The 26791-nt window shown below is 43.8% G+C and overlaps 1 protein-coding gene across 2 annotated transcripts in view; it reads right to left on the reverse strand.

Moving 5' to 3' along the window:
* prkcab (protein kinase C, alpha, b) overlaps positions 1 to 26791 on the reverse strand; it is a gene marked incomplete at both ends in the record, with an annotated part of 156448 nt that overhangs the window by 7141 nt on the left and 122516 nt on the right. Inside the window, 11 exons of one of the 2 annotated variants that reach the window (XM_080856436.1) lie at positions 1309 to 1416; positions 2549 to 2629; positions 3105 to 3243; positions 5316 to 5378; positions 5705 to 5796; positions 6485 to 6658; positions 9476 to 9616; positions 12439 to 12465; positions 13449 to 13545; positions 14035 to 14169; positions 15898 to 16054. In XM_080856436.1, coding sequence (XP_080712562.1) covers positions 1309 to 1416; positions 2549 to 2629; positions 3105 to 3243; positions 5316 to 5378; positions 5705 to 5796; positions 6485 to 6658; positions 9476 to 9616; positions 12439 to 12465; positions 13449 to 13545; positions 14035 to 14169; positions 15898 to 16054 — 1214 coding nt within the window. The remainder of the gene's footprint in view (positions 1 to 1308; positions 1417 to 2548; positions 2630 to 3104; positions 3244 to 5315; positions 5379 to 5704; positions 5797 to 6484; positions 6659 to 9475; positions 9617 to 12438; positions 12466 to 13448; positions 13546 to 14034; positions 14170 to 15897; positions 16055 to 26791) is intronic. The other variant, XM_080856437.1, reaches the window with a different exon arrangement.

A 26791-nucleotide genomic window follows, 5' to 3' on the forward strand; every position in this document is an offset into this window, starting at 1 on the left:
AGAAGAATTTGAATGCGGACCTCACCTCCTCTATCCAACGGTATTCTGAACTTTGAGTGAAGGCAGCATAGTTTAATAACGCTACGCGGTTGATTGTGACGTCACTACCCATAGTGCCGACGGGACGGGAGACGATAACCCATTGTTTCCTATGGGAAACGGTAAAATACAAATATCTCGAAAACTATAAATTCAAAAATCTTCAAAATCAAGGATGCACAGGTTCATGACATGCGTAAGCTACATGCGAAATCTCATAACTAACGGAACTACCGTCAGGGAGATACGCCCTAGACAGACACACAGAGTTCCTGGATTTATAGATAGATGTATTGATAGCCACCTCCCAATATCCTCCCATTTCTTTTAAATGTTTTCGCAATTCCAAAAGGCAGGCATGAGAGAATATCAGGTTTGTCTTGAAGTTCCGCTCTGGTCACATTTGTTTAGATAAATAAGTAAATGTGTATATTTATACACCTCATAAAAGTCCATGTCAAGAAAGTATTTCCTATTCATTCTCCATGTTCTGTCAGATATTACGTCTTCTTTTGGGGACAGTGTGAATGAGACAATGGCATGATCAGATATTACAATATCGTTAATTTTGCTTGATTGAAACGTGTCCAGGTGCTTCTTTGAGATGAATAAGTAATCGATACGACTATAGCTGTTCTGAGAGTGTCAGAAGTAAGTATAGTCTAAGGTATCAGGGTGCAAAGTTCTCCAAATATCCTGAAGGTAATTTGTAGAAAGGAAGTTTAGGAGTTTATTCGGTGGTGTAACCTTCCTGGTTGTTGTTGAGTTTAGAGAACCTATGGGTCCATTTCTTGGGCACCTGAGTAATGGGCACATTCACCAAAAGAAACCCCCGCATCTGCTCCCACTTCATCGCCACCACAGCCTCTTCTAACAGCTGATGACCCCAGATGGTGCTGGTGAATTTTCATTTTCTATTTCGGCTTCCATCTTTTTTCTGAACCATATTTCAGATGAGCACAATTATGCAGCACAGAGCAGGGAGCAGGGAGGGGGAACACACACAACAATAGGGAGTGATGAACGCTCGCTCAGAATAGAGATGGCAATCGCACAATGGATCACTCTGCCGCGTTATTAAAATCCTGAGTGGACCCCATTGGCACTGTGACAAGGAGACTCTTCAGTCTTAATTACTGCTCAGTCACACTGACACGAGAGCTCCCACCTATGCTCCTCTCCATGAGAAAAAGTCAAACAGGTTTTCTGTGCTTGGCTGTGAGTCAAGAGACATGCACACAGAGGTTGATGGGCAGAGGCATGACTCACCCCCTTGCAGATGGACACAGCTTCTTTGGACATGGACTTGGGGTAGGACACGTTGTGCTCCATAATGGACTGAAAGAGCTCATCCTCATCCTCACCGTCAAATGGCGGCTAATAGAAGACAAAAGACAGACAGTCATTAACAGGAGACAGCATTGGAGGACAAGAGACAGGAAGTCATTGACAGGAGACAGCATTGGAGGACAAGAGCTGTCTGAAAATAAAACCTATTCTGGATTATCTTTCTAGTATCATGGCAAAACTAAATAATATTACTGAATACAGTGTATATGATATTGCAATTAAGTAGGTGGCCTTTCTTATTAACAATACAGTTCAGTATTTGAAGGGATTTCTATTCCTTTTGAGTAGGTTGGTTGTTTTGCATGCCATTTAACAGATCCTATCCCTTGAAAGGCGGTAGTCTTTGGCCACATTAACATCCAGTACACTGTGGGTTGAGAGACTTGGTCAGATCTCACATATGTGAAAGCAGTTCATCCCTCTCTGTCTCAGTTCTCTGACATTTTGTGGCAGTTGGCCCTGTGATAAGTGCTAAGAGAATGGGACAGAAGTGTCATTCCCAGACCCCCATGGGACAGGAGTGTTCGGACTGGGCCAGCACAGTACAGATCAGGCATTGACAGGGGCTACCTTAGCCATAGAAAGAAAGACAGTAGAGAAGGAAAGAAAAAAGATACTGAGATAACAGGGCAATATGCCAGCGCAGGGTCAGTATTTAAAAAAACGTAAATCATGTAAAATGAAAAAAGAGAAAGTGAGAGTGTTCAATAGCCTGGCAGAGATCAAGTCACTAAATGACCAAATGTTGCCATATATAACCATACCTATGCCACGCTTACATAATCTCATCACTGCAAGCTTTTCTTAGAATGAGCAGCTGGTGTTGCTACACCTGCTGTCATCCCAATCAGGCATGGTGGCTGACAATGCTGTGCTACTGAAAAGAAGGAAAAGCACGGTCCTAAGTTTAGTTCACATTGGGCAGAGAAAAGGGATCTTGGTAATGCCTTACCTGAACCCTGTGTCATAAGACTCACATGGCCATGTTATAAACATGTTTTAAACATGTGTTATAGCAGAGTCCTTGTCATGTCATTAGTATTCATGACAGTTGATGTCCAATTATTGGAAAGTGCCCTGGTTACCTGCCAGTGCCATGGTTCTGTTGGTCTGATGATGCAGGGTTCAAGTGAAGTGACTGGGACTCCTGCCCACCTACCTGACCAGCCAGCATCTCGTACAGCAGAACACCATAGGCCCACCAGTCCACTGACTTCCCATAGGGCTGGTAGGCAATAATCTGTGGGAGGCAGGAGCAACACACAATCACACAGACTTCCCATGGCTGTATAGCAACGCTTCAGTAGTGATCTTTTTGGTCCTTTTCATTCATCACGTCCACCATGGTGACAGATGACTTTTTGTGACTGAAATCTAGTCACTGCTCCCAATTATACAACAACATAGTCAGCTTAAGAAACAAAAGCAGTAGAGCAACAGACTGAAATAGAATCAGAGAAAGGTGTCTGTAAAGGCAGCCCTCATAGTTAAAATGAACTGTACAGTCTGCATATAAGCCTGTTGTTGATTGCAGGGACCAATGATGGATTACTATTTCTATATTCTCCTTTCACAAAACCAATTGTTCCTCTTTTGTCTCAATCTTCCCACACAGCCCACTCACCACACACACACACACACACAGACACACAGACACACACTCACACACACACATACACACACACAGACATACACACACACATCCAAACACGCACCTCAGGGGCAATGTAGTCCGGTGTTCCGCAGAAGGTGCGTGTGGTCATGCCATCGTACATAGTCTCCTTGCACATCCCAAAGTCGGCGATCTTGATGTGGCCCTCTGAGTCCAGCATCACATTGTCCAGCTTCAGGTCTCTGTGGGCACCCACACAAACACACACACACACACACACACACAGGCAGGCAGATGAAGCCTGAGGTGCACCTACCTCAGACCTCATCACAACAACCCTCACACGCCCCTTCACAAACAACTCAAGGAAACTGCCTCCACAGCTGCTATATGATGCTCTTTCCACTTCCTTCCAGAGTTCTCTATTGATTTGAGAGACATTTCCAGTGATGTTTATATTTTGGTGGCTAGGCTGAGGTGACAATTGTAATTCATCTAGCTCTGCCACTACAGAGGACGATCAAATGCTGTGTGTTCGCCTCCGGCAGGGGGGATTTGAAGGCAGAGCGAAGGCGTTTGGGTACAACAAAAGCTTGGTTCCTCAGACAAATTCTCTGACCTGATTTCGTCTTCCTCTGAAAAAACTCTCTATTGCTCTGGCTCTCTGTCTTCCTATCAGTCTCTCGTCTCTCCTCCACTCTCGCCTCCACCTCCTCTTTCTCTTAGCTTTGACTCATAGCGCTTTGCACCATAACATTGATACCACACTCTCAGTGCTGCCAATCTGTTTGAGCTGTCACAGTTTCAACAAGCTGGGGACCTGAGCCATGCTGATCTGTGTTCAGTGTTAAATCACATGTTATGAAAACTTCAACTTGGGGACCTGTGCCATACTGATCTGTGTTCAGTGTTAAATCACATATTAATAAAACTCAAACTTGAGGACCTGTGCCATGCTGATCTGTGTTCAGTGTTAAATCACATATTAATAAAACTCAAACTTGAGGACCTGAGCCATGCTGATCTGTGTTCAGTGTTAAATCACATATTATTAAAACCTCAACTTGAGAACCCGAGCCATGCTGATCTGTGTTCAGTGTTAAATCACATATTAGAAGAACTTCAACTTGAGGACCTCAGCCATGTTGATCTTTGTTCAGTGTTAAAATGTTATTAAAACTCAAACTTGAGAACCTGTGCCATGCTGATCTGTGTTCAGTGTTAAATCACATATTAATAAAACTCAAACTTGAGGACCTGAGCCATGCTGATCTGTGTTCAGTGTTAAATCACATATTAATAAAACTCAAACTTGAGGACCTGAGCCATGCTGATCTGTGTTCAGTGTTAAATCACATATTATTAAAACCTCAACTTGAGAACCTGAGCCATGCTGATCTGTGTTCAGTGTTAAATCACATATTAGAAGAACTTCAACTTGAGGACCTCAGCCATGTTGATCTTTGTTCAGTGTTAAAATGTTATTAAAACTCAAACTTGAGAACCTGTGCCATGCTGATCTGTGTTCAGTGTTAAATCACATAATATTAAAACTCAAACTTGAGAACCTGTGCCATGCTGATCTGTGTTCAGTGTTAAATCACATGTTACTACAACTTCAACTTGAGGACCTGAGCCATGCTGATCTGTGTTCAGTGTAAAATCACATATTATTAAAACTTCAACTTGAACTTGAACTGTGCCATGTTGATCTGTGTTCAGTGTTAAAATGTTATTAAAACTCAAACTTGAGAACCTGTGCCATGCTGATCTGTGTTCAGTGTTAAATCACATAATATTAAAACTCGAACTTGAAAACCTGTGCCATGCTGATCTGTGTTCAGTGTTAAATCACATATTAGTAAAACTTCATCTTGAGGACCTGAGCCATGCTGATCTGTGTTCAGTGTTAAATCACTTATTATTAAAACTCAAACTTGAGGCAACACTGGTGCATCACAGCACCCTGGTTATGCAACATGTGCTTTCAGAATTGTCTGATTCGGAATTTGTGTAGGAGTTGGGATTTAGGGAAATAGCAGAAATGGAATATAGCAATCATAATTATGTATTTATTAATGTATTAGTGCCAACAAGTAACATTGCCAAACTTCACAATTGTCAGTCCATGGAAGTTTTACAGACTAAATAACTCAATACAATTTCTCAGTTGGTTGCAATTCGCAACTTCACCACTAGAAGCCACTAAAACCTACACCCTACACCTTTAACACAATAAGCATATACTGTATATAGAAAGGCAGAACACATCAAACAACTGAAGAGCATACAACTTCATCATGGTCACACCTACCTGTAGATGATTCCTTTTCGGTGAAGGAAAAACATTCCTGCTGCGATCTCTGCAGCATAGAACCTATGAGGGGCCAAAGGAAAAAGAGCACTGCTTTCCATTCTTCATCACAGAGTATAATATGCAAGTAAAAGAGTAGAACGTGTTACAGAAGTGATGGTGATATAGTTATACAGCATACAAGTCTCTAGGGATATACGTATGTGTTACAGAAGGTATGGTGATATAGTGGCATACAAGTCTCTAGGTACTGTATATACTGTATGTGTTACATAAGGTATGGTGATATAGTGGTACAGAATACAAGTCTCTAGGGATATACTATATGTGGCATCTGATGTAATCACAAGATCAATCCAGATGAGAGTTGAGTGTTAGGAGAGTCTTACACAGCCTGTGGCTCCTTGAACTTGCCCACGTGTTGGATGTGGTACATGAGGTCTCCTCCGTTGATGTACTCCATGACAAAGTAGAGTCGGTCCTGCTCGTGACACAAGACAAGGCTCCGTCACAAACAGAGGTACACACATAACATACATGCCAACTCCAGAGCCAGCAGCCACCATCCACCTCATCTCCACCCAGACAATGTCTAGCAATAGACAGTGACAGGACAATAGATCGTGACAGGACAAGCAGGATGCATCTCACTGACAGACAGCAGTCCTAGTGGGTCTCATTGTGCACACGCACGCACGCACGCACGCACGCACGCACGCACACACACACACAGACACACACACACACACACACACACACACACACACCAGTCCTAATGGGTCTCATTGTGCACACGTCCCTGTTGTAGTGGCAGCTTTCAAAGCTTCACAGGAAATGAAAATAAAAGGCATCTCGTGGTTTATAGGCACATTTACCCCAGGGTTAAAGAGCCTCTTCAAACCAAGGCGAAAGCTATACTTGTGGTGTACTTTTATGCTTCTAACTGACGAAGATAATGAGCAATTGGACGTCCTGACAGAGTTTTGTAGTTCTGAATTCTCTGCCACGTGACTCGTGCCTGTCGCCTGCCCTCCAGCCCGCCTGCCCTCCAGCCCTCCTGCCCTCCAGCCCGCCTGCCCTCCAGCCCGCCTGCCCTCCAGCCCGCCTGCCCTCCTGCCCTCCTGCCCGCCTGTCGCCTGCCCTCCTGCCTGCCTGGCCAGCTCTCTCACCACGGTCTGGAAGCAGGAGTGCAGCTGGGTGAGGAAGGGAGGCTTGTCCCGCTGGGCCAGCACCCTCTTTTCAACCATGGTACACTCCACGTCGTCGTCCTGGATCACCACGTCCTTCTTCAGAATCTTTATGGCGTACAGCTCCTCTGAGCCCTTCATCTCTGCCAACATCACCTGAGCACCACACAAGCCAGAGGAAGAGAAAGGGGACGGGGTTAGACTCTCCACTGCCAGCACAATACCATAGGGTGTTTCAGCACAATACTATAGGGTGTTTCAGCACAATACCATAGGGTGTTTCAGCACAATACTATAGGGTGTTTCAGCACAATACCATAGGGTGTTTCAGCACAATACTATAGGGTGTTTCAGCACAATACTATAGGGTGTTTCAGCACAATACTATAGGGTGTTTCAGCACAATACTATAGGGTGTTTCAGCACAATACCATAGGGTGTTTCAGCACAATAGGATGTTTCAGCACAATACCATAGGGTGTTTCAGCACAATACTATAGGGTGTTTCAGCACAATACCATAGGGTGTTTCAGCACAATACTATAGGGTGTTTCAGCACAATACCATAGGGTGTTTCAGCACAATACTATAGGGTGTTTCAGCACAATACTATAGGGTGTTTCAGCACAATAGGATGTTTCAGCACAATACTATAGGGTGTTTCAGCACAATACCATAGGGTGTTTCAGCATAATACCAAGGGTGTTTCAGCACAATACCATAGGGTGTTTCAGCATAATAGGGTGTTTCAGCACAATACCATAGGGTGTTTCAGCACAATACTAAAGGATGTTTCAGCACTATACCATAGGAGATTTTTCAGCACAATAATGTAGGAGATGTTTCAGCACAATACCATAGGATGTTTCAGCACAATACTAAAGGATGTTTCAGCACATTACCATAGGAGATGTTTTAGTACTATACCATAGGAGATGTTTCAGTACAATACTATTGGATGTTTCAGTACTATACCATAGGAGATGTTTCAGTACAATGCTATTGGGTGTTTCAGTACTATACCATAGGAGATGTTTCAGTACAATACTATTGGATGTTTCAGTACTATACCATAGGAGATGTTTCAGTACTATAATTCAATTCAATTCAATTCAATTTTATTTGTATAGCGCCATAACAATACAATTGCCTCTAGGCGCTTAACAGAGCCCAGAGCCTAAACCCCCTTAGTGCATGCACAACGGCAACAGGGGCAAGGAAAAACTCCCTGTTGGGCAGGAAGAAACCTTAAGCAGAACCACGGCACATAAGGGGGGACCCATCTGCTTGAGGTCGGCCGGGTGGAGACAGGAAGGTGGGACGGGGGGGAAGGGGAAGGGTTGTGTGGCAGAAGGGGAAAGGAAGCAACAGGGGTTATACACAGCCAGCATTTGGTCACTGGACATAATATGTATATAGACATCTGGTGGTAAATACATGATACAGGCAAGACCAGATTACTGTGCCAATAGGGTTACTGTTACAGGGGTAAGGGATGTAGGGACAAAGAAACATTTCAGTGGTGGCAATAATGTATATTGTATATAAATGCTAGCATAGGGTATTGGGTAGAGTAGATGTACGGAAATGCAGTGGCGGTGGGTGCGATTGGCCGAGGGTTTCTCCAGGTTGACCAGGTGGAGAGACTACGGCAGCGTCCCATAGCGGAGATAGTCTTGATTAGTAGGGCGATTGGAACATGCTACCATATGATGTTTCAGCACAATACCATAGGATGTTATGTTTTAAAAGAGGGTTTCAGGGGACAAAGGGAGTTATGCCATTATGTTTTTTTATGTATAATTAATCACCTGTAACTATGAATCGTTGTGTTTTCGTTTTAGCTTAGAATGAGCCCTTCATATATACATGGGGAGTGGGTCCTCTTCCACAGAGACAGCCATGTTGCACCGCCATGTTTCTTCAGTAGCCCAGAATGGACAAACCATGACACTGGCTCTAGAGAGTCCCTTTAATGTTGTTATGGCAACTGACGACCACTGTAGGTTATCCTACATGCTTGAAAAGGGAGGGGTGATGGAGGGGTACTCAGTTGGTTGTTATCTGCACCCTCATCGCTAGATGCTGCCAAATCCTACCTTTAATGCCAACGGATGAAAAAACACTTATTTTACGAAGGTTCCATCCCAAAGCAGTAAATTGGCCATTAAAGCTACAGATCAAGTCTACTTTGAAAAGATGCAACCGAGGGAGGGAAACTCATTTGAAAACATCATCCCCTGAGTTTTGTTAAAGGGGGCTTAGGATGCAAAAATATGAGTGAGATTAAACTAATATTTTAAAGTAGCATTCCGGATCAATTGCTAATCGCTGAAGATATGCTAGTGGCTAGAACTAACGAAATCTATTGAAATATGCTGACTTTGACATTATGACAAACTATTTAGTCAACAACTGTCCTAACACAGTCAAACATCAAGCAGGTGCAAAATAAGACAAAGCAATATGACAAATAAGCTACTTACTAGTTCGGCAGACAGTAAAAAACTGGGAGGCGTCAGGCAATCTTACATTTAGCAGTTATATGCCTATGGACCCTGGTATGGCAATGGCACGGTGGCGATTCTCCATATTAAAAGTCATTGTAGCGCCCCAATTTTTTTCAAGCTGTTATTTTAAGGTAAAACTGCTTATCCTAACCCTTATCCTGAAGTACAATTGTTGCATAATGCTTCTTTAATGGTGTGTCGCTTTGAACCAGCATTCACTTAAAACGGGTTTGAAGTCTTCACTGAACAAATTTTTTTTTCCTGATCACATAAAATTGGTAAAAGTCCACCTTCATTAAGCCTACTTTCTTTTCTACAATACTGGATCCCAGAATTGATTTCTAGGTAACCTTGCACTGCTCCTCTGTGTGGTAGTGTACAGTACCACTGTGGCTAAAACATATCTCCCATATGGAAGGGTTGATAGTGTACAGTATTAATAGCTAAGCTGCTGAACTCTGACCTTTCCGAAGCTGCCTTTGCCGAGTAGAGCCAGGAAGTGGAAGTCCCCGAGGCGCACCCGATCCACGTTCCCAGAGGGAAGGCTGAACCTGCGGTAGTCTGCCGGAGTGATTGCCTTCTTCCCAGGGCCCATCTTGGCTTTCTGCAAAACAAATTATGGACTTCAAAATGTATGGTGCCCACATACAGTACACATACACATTTAAATGATCACTGCACTATAGCAGTGTTTATAAATGTGTAACTTTTTTGTAATTACAAAGAGTGTTGCTTCTATCGCTAAATTACTGGTATGATTATTACTACTGAGATTAGGGTTAATATTGTTGAGATTGACATCTGTGGCTTGATGTATGAGTCATACATGCATACATGCAATTTCAGGTAGCAGGAAAACTGACACCATTCTGTAGTTAGTTGGTCTCATTTACAGCTTTCGGTCAACCAATCATAAAGAGTTTGTGATGTTACTGCGATTTGTAGTACACAACTATAACAGAACTATTGTTGTTCATGTACAATAAACAATAATATAATCCTGAGACAAGAAAAATAAATACGTGGTGGACATATTGCACCTTGGCATGGGACTAAAACTTTTCAGTCACAGATTACCAAGTATGGAACAGTCCTCAGCTAACCCATGCTTCCCCCAGCACAGATGCCTCTCTTCGCCACTGAAACCTTGTCATCACAACCTGCTTATTTCCCCTCTAAGAAGGACAACACTTTTTTCTCATTCCCCAACTCCCCAAACTTCAACAGACTGCAAAACTCCTGGTCCCTGAATTTCCCAGACACTCCTGTGCACTTCCATAAAGAATACAAAAGAAGTATTCAGCCCACCCCCTGCAGTTTGTCCTGAAGATACCTCAACGCTTTGTGCCCACAAGTTCTGTTCTTACTTTCACAAAGAGTTGACGATTGTCCTACTTTAAGCGACAGAAGAAAAAGAAATAGAGTCAGACTGATGTCTGGTCACGTCCAAGCAGTCTACCCATACAATACACATGGAAAAGAAAAGAAGTCGAATGCCCTTTGCTCTACATCATCTCCTCAATAACTAATTAATCTATAGATACCTGTAGCTGTTCACTATGTATCATTTCACCTGAAGCCACTGCTGCACTTGACTAGAAGTGAAATCTACAAAGGCGGAGTTCCCAGCTCTAGCTGAGGCTATGCTGTACTGTGCTGTGCTGTGCTGTGCTGCCCTGTGCTGCCTTGTGCTGTGCTGTCCTATCCTGTCTTGTGCTGTGCTGTGTTGTGCTGTGCTGTGCCGTGCTGTGCTGTGCTGTGCTGTGCTGTGCTGTGCTGTGCTGTGCTGTGCTGTGCTGTGCTTTGCTGCCCTGTGCTGTCCTATCCTGTCTTGTGCTGTCGTGTCCAATGCTGTGCTGTGCTATATTGTGTGTGTTATACTGTGCTGTGCTGTGCTGTGCTGAGCTGTGCTGAGGCTGTGCTATATTGTGCTGTGTTATACTGTGCTGTGCTCGTGCTGTGCTGTGCTGTGCTGTGCTGTGCTCGTGCTGTGCTGTGCTCGTGCTGTGCTCGTGCTCGTGCTGTGCTGTGCTGTGCTGTGCTGTGCTGTGCTGTGCCATTATGATGCTCATTTCCACTTTATTGTCCAGCACGGCTTTGTCTCGACAGCCACAACCTTCCCAGAGGCAAGGACAGCGGGCTGAGGAGGCGTCTGCAGGGTCACAATTAGAGGAGGTGATCTCGTTGTGACACAGCAGGAGCCACGGAGAGCCGAGAAAAACACCTGAGCCTCGGGTCACGGAGCCCTGTCCTCCCCCTCCTCCTAAGCTCTCCTCCAGTGCCTCCGTGATGATGTGAGAAAGGATTTTAATAACTATAGTAGTGTCAGTGCTTCCTCTGCATCATATATGAAAGCAGAGTGGCTGTTTTTTCATTCGAAATCTGTATTTCTGGTCCCCAAACTTAAATGAAGCTGCTGTTGATCTTCTGCAATGTCAGCCAGATAAATGCAAAATAACAGAAACATTATTGTGTGCTGCCCCCAAGTGGAGAGATTTTAAATGTGCACTAGGATATATCCTCTGCACAAGTTATGCACTGTACGTGCAGGCATCCTCCAGTGTGAGTGAGTAAATGAAAGACAAAGCTAATCAGATAATTACAAACAGTTGAGTGTTTGACATGAGCACCGGGTTATCCCGTGTGTCTTTGGTCCTCCATTAGTCATCAGCGCAGCATGCTCTAGACACAAACACACATACACACACACACACACACACACACACACACACACACACACACACACACACACACACACACACACACACACACACACACACACACAGACATGACGGGAGTGAGTGTTCCAGGAGCGTGCAGGGCCTCTGCTGCCTGAGCCAGCCCCCGGTGCTCTCAGGTGGGGGGACTCTTACAAAGCTTCCCCACCTGTGCACCTGTTTACTAACAACAGCACCGCTTCTCTCTGTCTCTCTCTGTATATGTGTGTGTAGGCTGGTAGGTTTATATGTCTGTGTCTACATATGTGTTGCACACTTCTTATAGTTTTAAGGATAATTCAGGCACATGCCAAGCCAAAATGCCACGCCAAAATGCCAAGCCAAGCCAAGTTTTATTTTGTGTATTTGATTTGAGTGCAGTAAATGGAGAGTGGTGTTCCTGGGAGCCTGCCTCTATATCAGCAGCAGTCAGCAGTGTCATGTTGGTCTCACGCTCATCAGGCACCTAATCAGGCAGCTGTGTTAGTAACGCTGATTGGTTTGTGGCAGCTGGCAGACACACACAAACAATCAGGGGGAGACCAGAAGGGACCATTCCAGTGCTTAAGAATATGGAGTTATATTCTTAAAATAGAGAAAGAAAGAAAGAGAGAGAGACAGAAAAATAGAGTGAAAGTGAGAGAGAACATGAGAGTGAATGAAAGAGAGAGAGAGAGAGAGAGGGAGAGAGAGAGAGAGAGAGAGCTACCTTGAAGAAGTGGTTTAGTTGGCAGGCCTATAAAAGAGAAACTGCAGCATTAGTCAGGAGACAGATGTGTGTGTGTGTGTGTGTGTGTGTGTGTGTGTGTGTGTGTGTGTGTGTGTGTGTGTGTGTGTGTGTGTGTGTGTGTGTGTGTGTGTATGTGTGTGTGTTTGTGTAAGGAAAAGCAGGACTGCTCTAGAAGATGAAGAATTATGGAGGAAAAGCAGGACTGCTCTAGAAGATGAAGAATTATGCTACTATAAAGACCCTTCAAACAATTATCACAATATTAAATGTATCAAATTATCCTGCAAATCAGCATATATTATGCCAAGTGGGTTGAAAGATCAGTCGAAGGCATGAATGTTCAAATATGAGAAAACTCCTGTTGAGGCGAAGGATGATTCGTTCGTAACTTGCTAGGATCTCAGTCGTGGTTTCCATGGAAACAAGAACTTGCTTTTGCTTACCCAGTTAACTGGGTGTCTTAGGGATTCACTCATACATAGTCCGATAGAACATTAAAGCATGAAGCGTGCTAATCGAGTTATTGAGAGAATTCTCTTCTTGTCTCTAACACACAAACACACACACACACACACACACACACACACACACACACACACACACACACACACACAAACACACACACACACACACACACACACACACACACACACACACACACACACACAAGCGGGTGAAGAAGGGAAATATGCAAAGAGAAGCTTGAGACTGAGGCTGAGGCTTACTCTCTACTCTTCAATCTGCACTTCTGTTGCCATGGAGATATGGACAGCCTTTGGAGTACAGGCCAAAGTTAATATGCATAAGAAATTGAATGTTGTAAGAGAATCTGATGATTTAAAGAATAGCGCCTGAGAGACGTCTAACTCTGGGAAGGAATTGTATTATTAAGTCCAACGGGTGAAAAAACAAACACACACAGAGGTCACACCAAAAACAACTTTGAATCTAAACAAAACACCGTCTGTGAATCTAGACATAACACCAACCTCAAACTTCTGCCGGAGCTCCACTTGATTGATGTCTTCAACGTCTGGAATGGGGCAATTGTAATACTCGCCCTCTTCCTGGTTCAGCAACTTATACCTGTTAAACAGAGAGGACCATGGGATCTGTAGTATGTCACGTGAAAACACATCAGTGCTCTCATTGTTGTTCTCCTTACTCTTGTAGTTCGACTGTAGTCACCGAAACACCACACAATGTAGTGTTATGTACAAGTTATGTATCAATGATTCTTCTCATAATGACATAATGCTACTATAACATACAGTATGTGTTTGCTTCTCTGGGTGTAAGCCTTGGGCTCAGGAAGGCCGCTTAAGACCATGTTCACTATTAACAGTGGTATTTAGATAGATCAAACTGAGTGGAATAGAAGTAGATGCATCTGTCCATTGTAAAATAGTCGAGAGGCCATGCCCATAACATTTTCCTGAACACTGATGTTCCATTCACATCAGTAGCCCATGTATATTTCCTCCGAACTGTTGAGACAGTAGATTACAGCTAAAGTTTGGCTATTAAGTCTGCAAGGGGGCACAAGTGTTCCAACCTTGTAACTCACACACTCACCATCCACACAAAGGCGCTTTGATGAGCTCAGACACCCCAAAGGACATGGAGCCCATGAAGTCATTTCTGGTGGTCCTGTCCCAGTCCCACACCTCTACGGAGAGACGACGATCTTTGTCCATGGCCTTCAGTTTACTATTGGAGACACACACACACACACACACAAACACACACACACACACACACACACACACACACACACATACACACGCACACACACAAAAATACATGAGAATACACACACACACACACACTCACATTCACAAAAACCCTTCTTCCCATTCTGGGTCATGACTGATCAGTTTTTGGTTGAATGCTTTGGTTGAAAACTCATCAGATACAAAAGCTGAATTCTGTCCACTACAGGGTCTTCTAAGGTGTCTTGTACTTTAAAGTACTTATATTAATAAAGAATGTACATGAGACCAAGGTATAGGGTTGACCATTTACTAGGCATAACTTCAAGTCTGAACACTCACGCATGCGCACTCATTACATAGCAAAACCTGCTCATTACATAAGGTTCCTGCTTTACTCCACTAGACTAGAGGGTCTCTAAGGTTCCTGAAAGCCCTGCTTTACTCCACTAGAGACTAGAGCAGGGCTCTTCAATAATCGGCCCGCGGGCCGAATCCGGCCCCCGAGCTGCTTTGGACTGGCCCCCGGTAGCCTCATTCAGTTCGTGAATAAAAATAAAAATAATAATAAAAAAAAATCTTTAAAAAGCCACGTAAACGGGTACTGCCTGATTTTTCCAGACATACATTTTTGAGGGAAAACAAATTACCAATCAAATTTGCCCCTCTAAATTTACCGAGCTCTAGAGTGCATCACTGTGACCGTTACCTTTGGCCTTCATCACTCGTACCCTTCAAACTGCACTTACCAGACAAAAATGTCTACTGCACGCGAGAGTGTAAAATTAGCCATAGTCACAAACTTTTTCTTTTTTGGCTAGTTAGATTAAATACAACAGGTTCAGCTGGACTGAATATTGAGGTATCTGAGGCTATTTAGTTATAGACAGATATGCAAAATGCAGTGTACTTTTGGCCACAGCAGATTAACTGCGTAACCCTGTTATTGTAAAAAGAGGTCAAATATTGGACTGTTACAGTGCTTGTTCTGTCAGTGATTATAGTTAATTTAAGTTTGAAACATTTTGCAACTCGAGAAATAAGTAAAAATGTGTCATAACTTGGCCTCCTGCTTACCAATGGAAGCCGCCACAGTGTTTACATTGACCGCCGTGATACGCTTGCGCGGATTAGTCAATATGATACGGAAACCAATAGAATACTGCTCATATCCTCCGGCCCCTGACATTGCCTCAGTTTCAAATACTGGCCCCAGCTCCGAACTAGGACTAGAGGGTCCCTAAGGTTCCTGAAAGCCCTGCTTTACTCCACTAGAGACTAGAGGGTCCCTAAGGTTCCTGAAAGCCCTGCTTTACTCCACTAGAGACTAGAGGGTCCCTAAGGTTCCTAAAAGCCCTGCTTTACTGCACTAGACTAGAGGGTCCCTAAGGTTCCTGAAAGCCCTGCTTTACTCCCCTAGACTAGAGTGTCCCTAAGGTTCCTGAAAGCCCTGCTTAACTCCACTAGAGACTAGATGTTCCTTAGGTTCCTGTAAGCCCTGCTTTACTGCACTAGAAGGTCCCTAAGGTTCCTGCTTTAATCCACTCGAGGGTCCCCTCAGGTTCCTGAAAGCCCTGCTTTACTCCACTAGACTAGAGGTCCCTAAGGTTCCTGAAAGCCCTGCTTTACTCCACTAGACTAGAGGGTCCCTAATGTTCCTGAAGTTCTGCTTTACTCCACTAGACTAGAGGGTCCCTAATGTTCCTGAAGTCCCTGCTTTACTCACAAAGCGAAGGACTCGTTCCATGTGGGGTTGAGGGAGGCCCGGATGGTCCTGGTCTTCTGCTTGCTCTCGCTCTTAGGGTCGGGGATGAGTTTCAGTTTGACGTAAGGATCCGACGACCCGTTGGGGTCCATTGGAATGAGGTTACGGGCCTCCCCGACTAATCAACACAAAAACACACAAACAAAATATCAACAACAAATGACAAATCAGTCTATTTATCAGTAAGCCAAGTTATTAGTTCCATCTAGAGGTAGACCACCTTTTCTAATAGCCATCAGTCACTTTCTGCGCTGATGTAAGAGGGATGTGGAGACAGAGTGTGTGGAGACAATGTGAACACTTCATCTTTTTTCTTTTTTCTCTCTTTCATATTCCAGTTATTCACAACATCTTCACACTTGTCTAAATACCAAAACCGTTAAGATTTTTAAAATCCCATATAGAGAAAAAACACATAACATAGATTTTCCCCAACATTCAGCATGGTGTTTGAAGAGTTCTAATCAAATTGTTGTTCAAATATATGAGTATTGAATCTTCACCGACCTCACTATTTGATTCAAGCGTTTACAATTTGATTACGATTCAAAGGGTAACAATTTCATTTTAAAAAAGATTCTTGATGCATCACAATGTATCTTGGCCTTCATGGTTTTATTATGACCGCCTCGCGACAGTTTTTTTTTTCTGTTTCTTTTTTTCTGTTAGCCGATTTTCTGTCAACAATTCCCGGGACACTGAAACACCGGGGTGCACAAAATTTGGTGGGCATGTAGCCCCACTAGATTAGCGTGGAACTGTTGATTTTCGTTGCACCCCCGTCGGACTGGACCCCTTTTAAAGAGGGTGGGGCGATTCAGTTTTCTGTGAATAAGTCGAAAACCGTAGGGCCTAGGAGGACCACATTTTTTTTGTATGTTGGTCTTAAGAGGCCACGTCAACCACTCCACTACCACTTATTTCATCTATAGCGCCACCTATTAACAAATGAAAAAGCAAAAATGGAGTGTTGTAAAAAAAATGTTAATTGTAAGTTGACAAGGTCAGAACTGCACGAAATCGAAGGTGTGGGATCATTATGACACCTTCTGATTGCACGTTAAGTTTCGTGGAATTCCGTTCACGGGGGGCATGCAATAAATTGATTTATATAGTTATACACCAACTGGCCTGTAGGTGGCGCGACACAGTTTTCTTCGAATATCCCGAGAACCGTAGGGCCTTGGAGGGCCAAATTGTTCTTGTATGTTTGTATTAAGGGGCCATGTCAACCCATACCATAACCAGTCATTACATGTATAGCGCCACCTAGTTAAAAATTTAAAAGCAAAAATTAGGTGTTTTAATCGCATACATGTCAAAGTGCTCGAAAAATTACCAAATTTGCCAGGGACATCAAGCCTGTAACCGTCCATCTCCGGTAGAGTTTTTGTCCATGGATGGAGCAAAATGGCTCTGAAGCGCCCCCTAGAACATTGCAAAAAACCCTGCGCATTGGGGTGTTTTTGGCGTAGCTTGACGGAATTCGGTACACGTCTTCATCATGCTTGGACGCACCAAAAAGTCTCTTGACGCCATGGTGGCAGGTCCACAAGAAGTCGGCCATTTTGAGTGGAAGATGCGTTTTGAAGGCGTTTGCACACCTCGCATCTGATCGAACTCATCCGACAGATTTAAAGGGAACGCCTTGAAATGTGGTCAGGTTACTCTTCACCAATGGGAAACTAAAAGTTAGAGGAGATTTTCTCATTAGTCGGAAGGTGTGGGCGTGGCAGACCCTCAAACTTTGCCAACTTGCCAGTGCTTCCCACAAAACACAAAGTCTCTTATAACTGTTGCGTACATTGTTTGATCCAGAGACAATGTCTTAGGTTGGACGCTGGTTCCGGCCCGAACACGTACATATGCCTGACTGATATCACCTATAGCGCCACCTGTTGGTGGTTGGAAACTTCACTTTGTTTCCACACCTTGCATGTGATTGAACTCCTCCTACAGATTTAATGGTAATGCCTTCAAACGTGGTCAGGTTACTCTTCAGCAATGGGGAATTAAAAGTTATGAGAGTCTTTTGCAAAGTTTGAAGGGTGTGGGTGTGGCAGACCCTCAAACTATGCACTCTTCACAACTCCAGTCACTTATAACTTATGCATATATTGTCGAAAGTGCACGAAATTGAAAGTGGTGGATCATTATGAGACCCTCTGAATGCATGCCAAGTTTCGTGCAATTTTGTCCATGGGGGGGCCATACAATATTTATTTTTTATGTGACTGTACACCAACTGGCCTGTAGGTGGCCTGACACAGTTTTCTTCGAATATCCTGAGGAACTGTAGGGCTTAGGAGGGCCACATGTTTTTTGTATGTTTGTCTTAAGGGGCCATGTCAACCCATCCCATAACCACTCATTTTATGTATAGCGCCACCTATTTAAAAATGAAAAAGCAAACATGAGGTGATGTAATTGCAGGTATCTCTGGCTGACATGGTCAAAACTGCACCATATTGCATGCTCAAAACTGCAACAAATACACACACATACACAGTAGACATTCGTTTGCACACATACACACACACAGTAGACATATGTGTTTGGGTCAATTCAACTTTTCTTAACAACTTTATGTGACCTGTTTTAAAGAACTACATTGCAAAATAAAAATATACCAAAACAATCCACAAAAAAGTAGTACACAAAACAATACATAACCAAATCATCAAAATCTATCACAAATAATTCCTTTAATACATAAAAATGAAACACAAACCAATTTACACACACAAAACACATAAAAACACACAAACACACTGACAACCATGACTCATTCTGTGCCAAAACCTACTGAACAGTTCGGCGGTCATATTTTGTAACGCTTTGCGTTACGTCTAGTTAAAAATAATAAACACAAGCACTTAGATTTGAACTGTATTTTCCTGTTAATCATTTTCAGTGTTGGGGGCAACGCGTTACAAGTAACGTGTTAGAGTACTCTTATTCGTTTTTTTCAGTAACGAGTAACCTAACGCGTTAGTTTTGCGAATTCAGTAATCAGTAACTCGTTAATTTCCAAAATAAGCACTCGTTACTCCGTTACTTTAAGAATTTCCCTCGATAAGGAAAGTAAAGTCCCGGGTTTTCTGCATTTAGTCAGATGCTGCTGGTTGCGTTTGTGACTGCCCTGCTCCTTGCATCTCTCTCGCTATCTCTGTGTGTGTGTGCGCGCGCACCTGTGTGTGTAAGCTACGTGTGTTTGTTTGTACCCCGGCAAGATGGCCGAGAAGACAGCCTTATATTCCTGGGGGTACGCGCATTATTTTGAGTTACAGAGCGAAAATGACAAGAACATAGTGGTAAAATGCAATCTGTGGTGATGAATAGGCTAAAGGTAGTCTACGTGATTATTATGAATGTAGGGCTAGCCTAGGGTCACACGAACATTTTCAGTTCTTCAATGTTTTTTTAGTGCCATGCACTGTTCTTTTGTGCAACGCATACGGTAGTAGCCTACATCGTGTTGTTAAGATAAAAGAAAGGAGGAACATTTGCCAGTAGGTTTTTTGTGTGTTTTTTTACTAGGCTACAATTTGACAGGACTATTGTATTTTTGCCAGAGTTAAATTTCCAATTCTAAAAGGTTGCGTGCCTACCTGTTAAGCACTTTGTTAGGCGCCTACACTTGTAAAGTGGATAAGCTATGTGTTAAAATAACTGCCTGTTACCGGAGTATGTTATTCATGGAAGCTGTTCTAATTATCAAAGGATGAATGCCTGTTAAATAAAATGTGCAATATGATGACTGTCTTTCCTGTCATTATGCTATAGGTTCATGATTGATTCATAAACAGTCAGCACTGTTGGTGCATCTAAAGGAGGATGTGTGTTGCAAGTTCATGTAGCAGCTTGCTAGCTAGCTGCCGTGAGGTATTGCTACAGTTATGGCAACTAGTAAGCATATATCAGTAGTAGCTAGTCAACTCCCATCATGAACTGCATTGTCAGTCGTTTGATCTACGTGGGAAAATATAGAAAACCCATTGCCAAGTAAACAGAACATTAACTTAAGCTTGTGTGTTGTTGCGCTAGGCGGACACGCACACACTTCAAACGCATTTTAATTGTTGGTAACGCACGAGTACTCTAACGCGTTTCTTTTATGTATAGGTAACGTAGTAACGTAATGGATTACTTTTAATTGATATTGACGTAGTAACGTAACGGCAGTGATGGGCAAGCTACTTGATATGTGTAGTGAGCTTAGCTACAAGCTACTTCACAATAAATTCAGCTTCACTACACAGAAGCTACCCCTCATGAAAATGTAGCAAGCTAAGTTACAAAAACCTGTCAAAAGTAGCTTGCTACATTAGTAGCTACTTTTCAGTTAAACAAGCCAAGTCAATGCATTTTTAGTGATCAACACAACTGTCAGTCAGATATAGGCTTAAATATGCTTAGATTTATTAATTGAACAATAACCCAACACAGGGAACTCATATCCACAGTGAAACTGAACAGTCCGGGCAGTGAGCTCCACGATCTGGCTGTGCAGGGTAATAATGTGCGTAAGGCAGGCGGGTGTACGACAGTCAGAGCAGGGAGGGACCAACAGGCGGTGTCTTTAGAAGCAGTAGAGTGCAGGTCCACCGTTAGCGTGTGGGTTGTCCGCCCTCGCTGCTGATAACCTGTGGCTTAAAAGTTCTCCACTCGCATGGTTAGCTAATGACTAGCAGAGATTTTCCCTGCGTTACAGCTGCAGCTAGTTTGCCAAACTAGCACCCGGCTATTGTTTACCTTCTATGTTCAGTGGGCCACGGTATTAGTGCTCCCCTAAGACCCTAATTCCCGGGCGTGTTGGTTCCTCCCCCATTGAATGTCACCCCATGACACACATAAACATCCTGTCTTCTTAATTTGTGTGTGTTTGATGGCTGCAGGGAAGCGAAATGTGCAGGAGAAAATAGCTTTCGAGGACGCTACTTCGCTACTTGATCAATAAAAGAGCTTAGCTACTGAAAAGTTACTTGGTTTTATAAATAGCGACGCTACCGCCAAGCTACTGGCAAATGTAGTTAAGCTAGTAGCAGCGACGCCACTGCCCATCACTGCGTAACGGATTACTTTCAAAAGTAACAATACCCAACACTGATCATTTTATTTAACAGCTGTTTTAACTGACTTACATAACAGAAAAAGCTGTCTCCCTTCTTACCCAGCAGTGGACCTATGTCCATATGAAATGGTAGCTGTGGTATTGTTCAATGTTGATTGACATGTATGTTTAACCAATAGGAAGCCGTATGTTGATAGGCTTGGGACCAATAAGATGAGGGAGTGAATGTGGGGTGCGGGGGTCAGATACGGGATGAGCATCTGATTAAACATGTCAACCTTAGTGAACAGTCTGTCTCACGCGCATTATTAAGCGAACTTGACATGGTGTCAGAAGTGCTGTGTAGCTAAAACAGGACATATAAAAGTTGTACTACTGTAGGTACGTAGGGAAAAGTTCGGAAGAAGTGTAGGGCCAATAGTTTTCCGCGTCAAAAAAAAGCAAATTCCGTGTCACGTTTTTGGTAATTCCGTGATTCCGCGTCAAAAAAATAAAAACAGCCGTATAATGCCATTCCGCACGTTAACTGTATGAAAAACTCTGTTGATAGTGATGTTGCCTAGCAACGCTGTTTCCGTGCGTGCAGCACCCTCAGTTAAGATACTGTCGAGTTCAGTTTGTCGCAAAGTAGTTGACCATACTGTGCCTTATACATTTCCAATGCTTAAATCATCATTGTTCGACCTGTATGTGAGGCATTATGTGCATACTTAATGAAAGTAAGGGTTTTCATGAAGTTGCTACTGTGATGGATCGTGTATTAATACCAAATTTTGGGCTACCTGCTCGTGCTATTAGTAGTGATTAGCATGATGCTAAGCGGAGATTTAGCTATGTTCTCTTCTTATGTTGATACGCTGTAATAAAGATGGGTTCAATCCTGTTAAGATTTCGACTGGATGAGATATGAATGAGATCCATGTTGCCTAGTGTAATGTCCACTATTATATGTATCTAGTAATATTAGTTGTGTAATTGTTATTGTGTAGCAATGCAGTGCTAATTAGTCCCCATAAATGAGACTGCTTTGGTAACTCAGTGAATAATACGTGCCCTTCTTAGATTGTTGTTTGCCAGCCATCAACACAACAGAAGACTTAACATTTTTTGTTTTTAATGCGATTGGGAAGATGAGCAAACGTGACTGTGACTACCGTTGAAAAGGGGGGCGTGGCCGGAGCAGAGTTCAGCGCAGACGTGACATTTTCTGACTGCTTTTGTTCTTTAATTAATGTTTGTTCATTGTTGCGATCGTTGTTGTGTTTATTTGAAAGAAATTCAGTCTTACAGGATAAAATACAGGGGGTTTTGGGCGGTTTTGATGCACAAAATTATGTTTCCGTTTGAAAAGTTGCAATTCCGTTTTCAGTGGTCCATTCCGTTTCAGATGGTCCATTCCGCGTATTCCGTCCGTTTTCCGTTTTCGCGGAAAACTATTGGCCCTAGAAGTGTTCGGTGAAGTTAGATGAGTGATAACGAGCAGGACCTGGAAGCAGCTAACATTGGCATGGCGGCTAACACTCCCAGTGCTACGTTTAGCATTTAGCAACGAGTGCTTGGCCCGGGACGTATTCCGCTGAATGTGTCAGGGTTTGCCAGACTGCAGCTGAGGAGTGGAGTCAAGCAGACCATGCAGAAGGTGTATGTGGTCAAACATCTGAGCACACCCTTGCAGCCTTTGGCCTGCTCAAACGTGTTGACAGCATAGATTTGGACACACTCAAGTCAACGTACCCTAGACTGTGCAGTGGACTAGGTGAGGTGAAACGGGCATATCACATAAAACTAAAACCAAATGCTGTGCCTTTCTCACTGAAAACCCCTAGAAGAGCTCCAGCGAATGGAAGAGCTGGGCGTCATCAGCCGTGTGGAGGAAACCAACTGACTGGTGTGCCGGTATGGTGGTCGTACCAAAGAAAAACAGTTCACGCCTGAGACTGTGTGTGGACTTTACGGGCTTGAATGCGTATGTGTGCCGTGAAAAGTACATTCTGCCGTCTGTGGATCAGTCCCTCGGAATGCTTGCTGGAGCAAAAGTGTTCAGTAAATTGGATGCCAACATGGGGTTCTGGCAGATCCCCTTAGCTGAAGAGTCAGTCAGGTACACCACATTCATAACACCCTTCGGGCGGTTCCACTTTAACCGCCTTCCCTTCGGCATCAACTCAGCACCCGAACACTTTCAGTGCATGATGGCAGAAGTCATAGAGTGTTTGGAGGGTGTGGTCTGCCACATTGATGACTTACTAGTGTGGGGGTGGGACCAAGACGAGCATGACACACGACTCCATGCTGTGCTGCAAAGAGTGGAGAAAGCAGGCATCACCCTGAATGTGGAAAAGTGTGAACTCTCCAAGAGGGAGATGGCCTTTTTGGGCCACATCATCTCAGTCACGGACATCCGGCCCGATCCAAAGAAGACGGAGGCTATCACGGAGATGAAGGAGCCAACAAATGTGAGTGAGATGAGGAGTTTTCTCGGCATGATCAACAAGCTCGGGAAATTCATTCCTCAGCTGGCTGAAAAAGACAAAGCACTCCGTGACCTCCTCTCGAAAAAAACTGCTGGGTGTGGGGCACTGACCAGGTGATGGCGTTTAAGGAGCTGAAGGAGGCACTTGCTTCTACTCCAGTGCTGGTCATGTATGACCCAAACAGAGACACTAAAGTATCAGCCGATGCATCATCATATGGCTTGGGAGGTGTTATTCTCCAGAAGGTGGACGGTGAATGGCGTCCTGTGGCTTATGCATCGCGGTCACTCTCCCCAACTGAACAACGCTATGCGCAAGTTGAAAAGGAGGCTCTGGGCCTGACATGGGCCTGTGAACGGTTCCGTGATTTCCTTTTGGGAAAGCATTTCATCCTGGAGACCGGCCATAAACCTCTTCTCAGCCTACTTGTAGCCCAAGCACTCGATCTTCTGCCGCCAAGAATTCAGCGCTTCAGAATGAGGCTCATGCGCTACTCATTCACAATCATACATGTGCCAGGGAAGTCACTCTGGACAGCAGACACACTGTCACGCTTGCCTGTGAAAGCGAGCATGTCCCCAGATGAAAACGAACTGATGGAGAGCACAAACATATATGTGGACTGTATCATGGGAAATCTGCCTGCCAGTCCCTCATACATAGACAATCTGAAAGAGCAGCTCAAAGCTGACAGTGTCTGCTCACGGGTCATGATGCTGTGCAGAGAAGGATGGCCAGCGCATGTAAAACAGGAATCAGTGCTGAAAAACTACTGGCTAGAGCGAGCCACACTCACAGTTGAAGACGGTTTGCTACTAAAAGACTCACAGCTGGTAATACCTGCAACACTGCGGAACGATGTGCTAGCCAAGCTGCATGAAGGACACCAAGGTGTTGTGAAATGTAAAGCACGTGCATGCCAGTCTGTATGGTGGCCGGGACTCGGTCAGCAGATAAATGACATGGTACTCAAATGCAGAACATGCATACAAGAGAGACACAATCACAATGAGCCGCTCATGCCCTCAGAGCACCCTGACCAGCCGACCATGGCAAAGGTTGGGGGCGGACCTCTTTGAACTGGGAGGTAAGACGTACTTAGGCTACTTGTTGTAGACTACTTCTCGAGATATATAGAGATTGCACTCTTATCTTACACCAGGTCCACCGACATCATCACTCATCTAAAGTCGATCTTTGCTCGCCATGCCATCCCGGAGGTATTGATGTCAGATAACGGACCTCAGTTTTCTGGACAGGCCTTCGCCTTGTTTGCAGCTGCATACGGATTCAAGCATGTCACCAGCAGCCCGAGGTTATCGCAAAGCAACGGCGAAGCAGAACGGGCGGTCCAGACGGTGAAAAACCTTCTAAAGAAGGCAGATGACTCCTACCTTGCTCTACTCGCTTATAGAGACACTCCACTTCAGAATGGATACAGCCCGGCTCAACTTCTCATGGGCCGCCGTTTGCGCACCACGGTGCCAACTGTTCCCTCTCATCTGGACCCTACACTGCCTGACAGCAGCGCACTGGCTCAGAAGGAGAAGGAGAAGAGGATGTCAGATGCTGCACACTACAACAGGCGTCACCGTGCAAAAATGCTCAGTGTCTTGTCACCAGGAGATGGGTCACCGACGCCAAGACGTCTGGAACTGTGATCCAGAAACACTCTACTCCAAGATCTTATTTGGTGGATTTACCTCAGGGGGTGGTGAGACGCAACCGCATGCATCTGATACCTCTACAGACGCCTACACAAGAGATGATAGGTGAAAATTCACCCTAGTTACCTGAGGACTCCGGAGCTGCATGAAAGTAGATTTATTAGACAAACAAACAAAGACAATTGCAATGGGGCTCCCCTGCCAGCACAAGGCTGACAGTGAAGGCCCTAATAAACCCATCGCACAAAGTTTATATAGTCAGAAGTTTAGCTTTCAGCAGGGATGATCACGTGGTGGATTTCTCACGTCAGAGGCTCCCTGTCTTGCAAGGATGGCAGTTTTGCACAAGGTCGGAAGAAGCACAGTTCCTTTCTTATCTCCTCTGGTCTAAACCTGCTCTTGTTCATATTCAGACTTAGTGGCACCTAATATTCTAGTTACACACACAGAGAGAAAAGCCATGCTCCTGCTTTCATAAGCACCTGATTCATAGAAGGAATACATTAATACAAGGCACTTGATTATTATATTCTTAAGTCATTAAAAGTGTTTGGAAATAATCTCTATCAGAGGACACCACCACAGCAGCACATGTCAGAGCAGGCTCTCATGTCACCTGCCGTGACACCTCCAGTCTTACCTGCAGAGACTCCCATTCCCAGAACTAGATCTGGGAGAGCCGTCATTGAGCCTGCTAGGCTTAACTTGTGAACTGAAATGAAGTGAAAGAAATCTTCTAAATATATGTTGAGTTATTGTTGTGTAATGGTGTAATGGATATGTGAAAGCTAATTGAAGCTAATAAGTGTAGTTAAAACACTTCATGTTACAACATGAGAATTCAGGGAACAACAGTTGTTTAATTTATGCAATTGTTGCATATAAGTTCCAATGTTCACTTAAGTGCCTAACATTGTTTTCTTTACAGGGTCTGGTCTAATGGAAACAGCATTTTACTCTTTGTTATTTTAAAAGGGAAGATGTGATATTGTTCAATGTTGATTGACATGTATGTTTAACAAATAGGAAGCCGTATGTTGATAGGCTTGGGACCAATAGGATGAGGGAGTGAATGTGGGATGCGGGGGTCAGATACAGGGTGAGCATCTGATTAAACATGTCAACCTTAGTGCACAGTCTGTCTCACGCGCATTATTAAGCAAACTTGACAGTAGCAAGCAGACTACTAGCATTAAGCTAGGCTAAGCAGCAGAGTTATAATAAAGCTATGTGTTCATTCATTGGTGTGATGAATGCACAATCACGTTAAAATGCTTTTAAAATATTGTAACATCAAAGACAGAGACAGAGGAGAGCAGTGGCCCCTGCACAACACAAAGGGAACTCAGAGACTGTAACCGCACGCCTATCCCTGCTCCCTTGCCTAGTGAAAGAAGCACCCTTTGAGCTCAAGCTAAACTAAGCTTAATGCTAGTGGCCTGCTTGCTACCACTTCTGCTACTTCTTGCTACCACAGTGTCTTATTAGCTTAACAATATGAATTAGTATTTATTATTTATCGGCCATTATAAACCCTGATACCGATCTACAACAATCTCATATCAGCTGATAACATAGGCTCTTCACAGTGTGCTTTACAAACACGCACATAAGCAGTTGCCATTTTCCTGCACTCTTTG

Source organism: Sprattus sprattus (assembly GCF_963457725.1).
Source record: "Sprattus sprattus genome assembly, chromosome: 18".
In the NCBI taxonomy this organism is placed as follows: domain Eukaryota; kingdom Metazoa; phylum Chordata; class Actinopteri; order Clupeiformes; family Clupeidae; genus Sprattus; species Sprattus sprattus.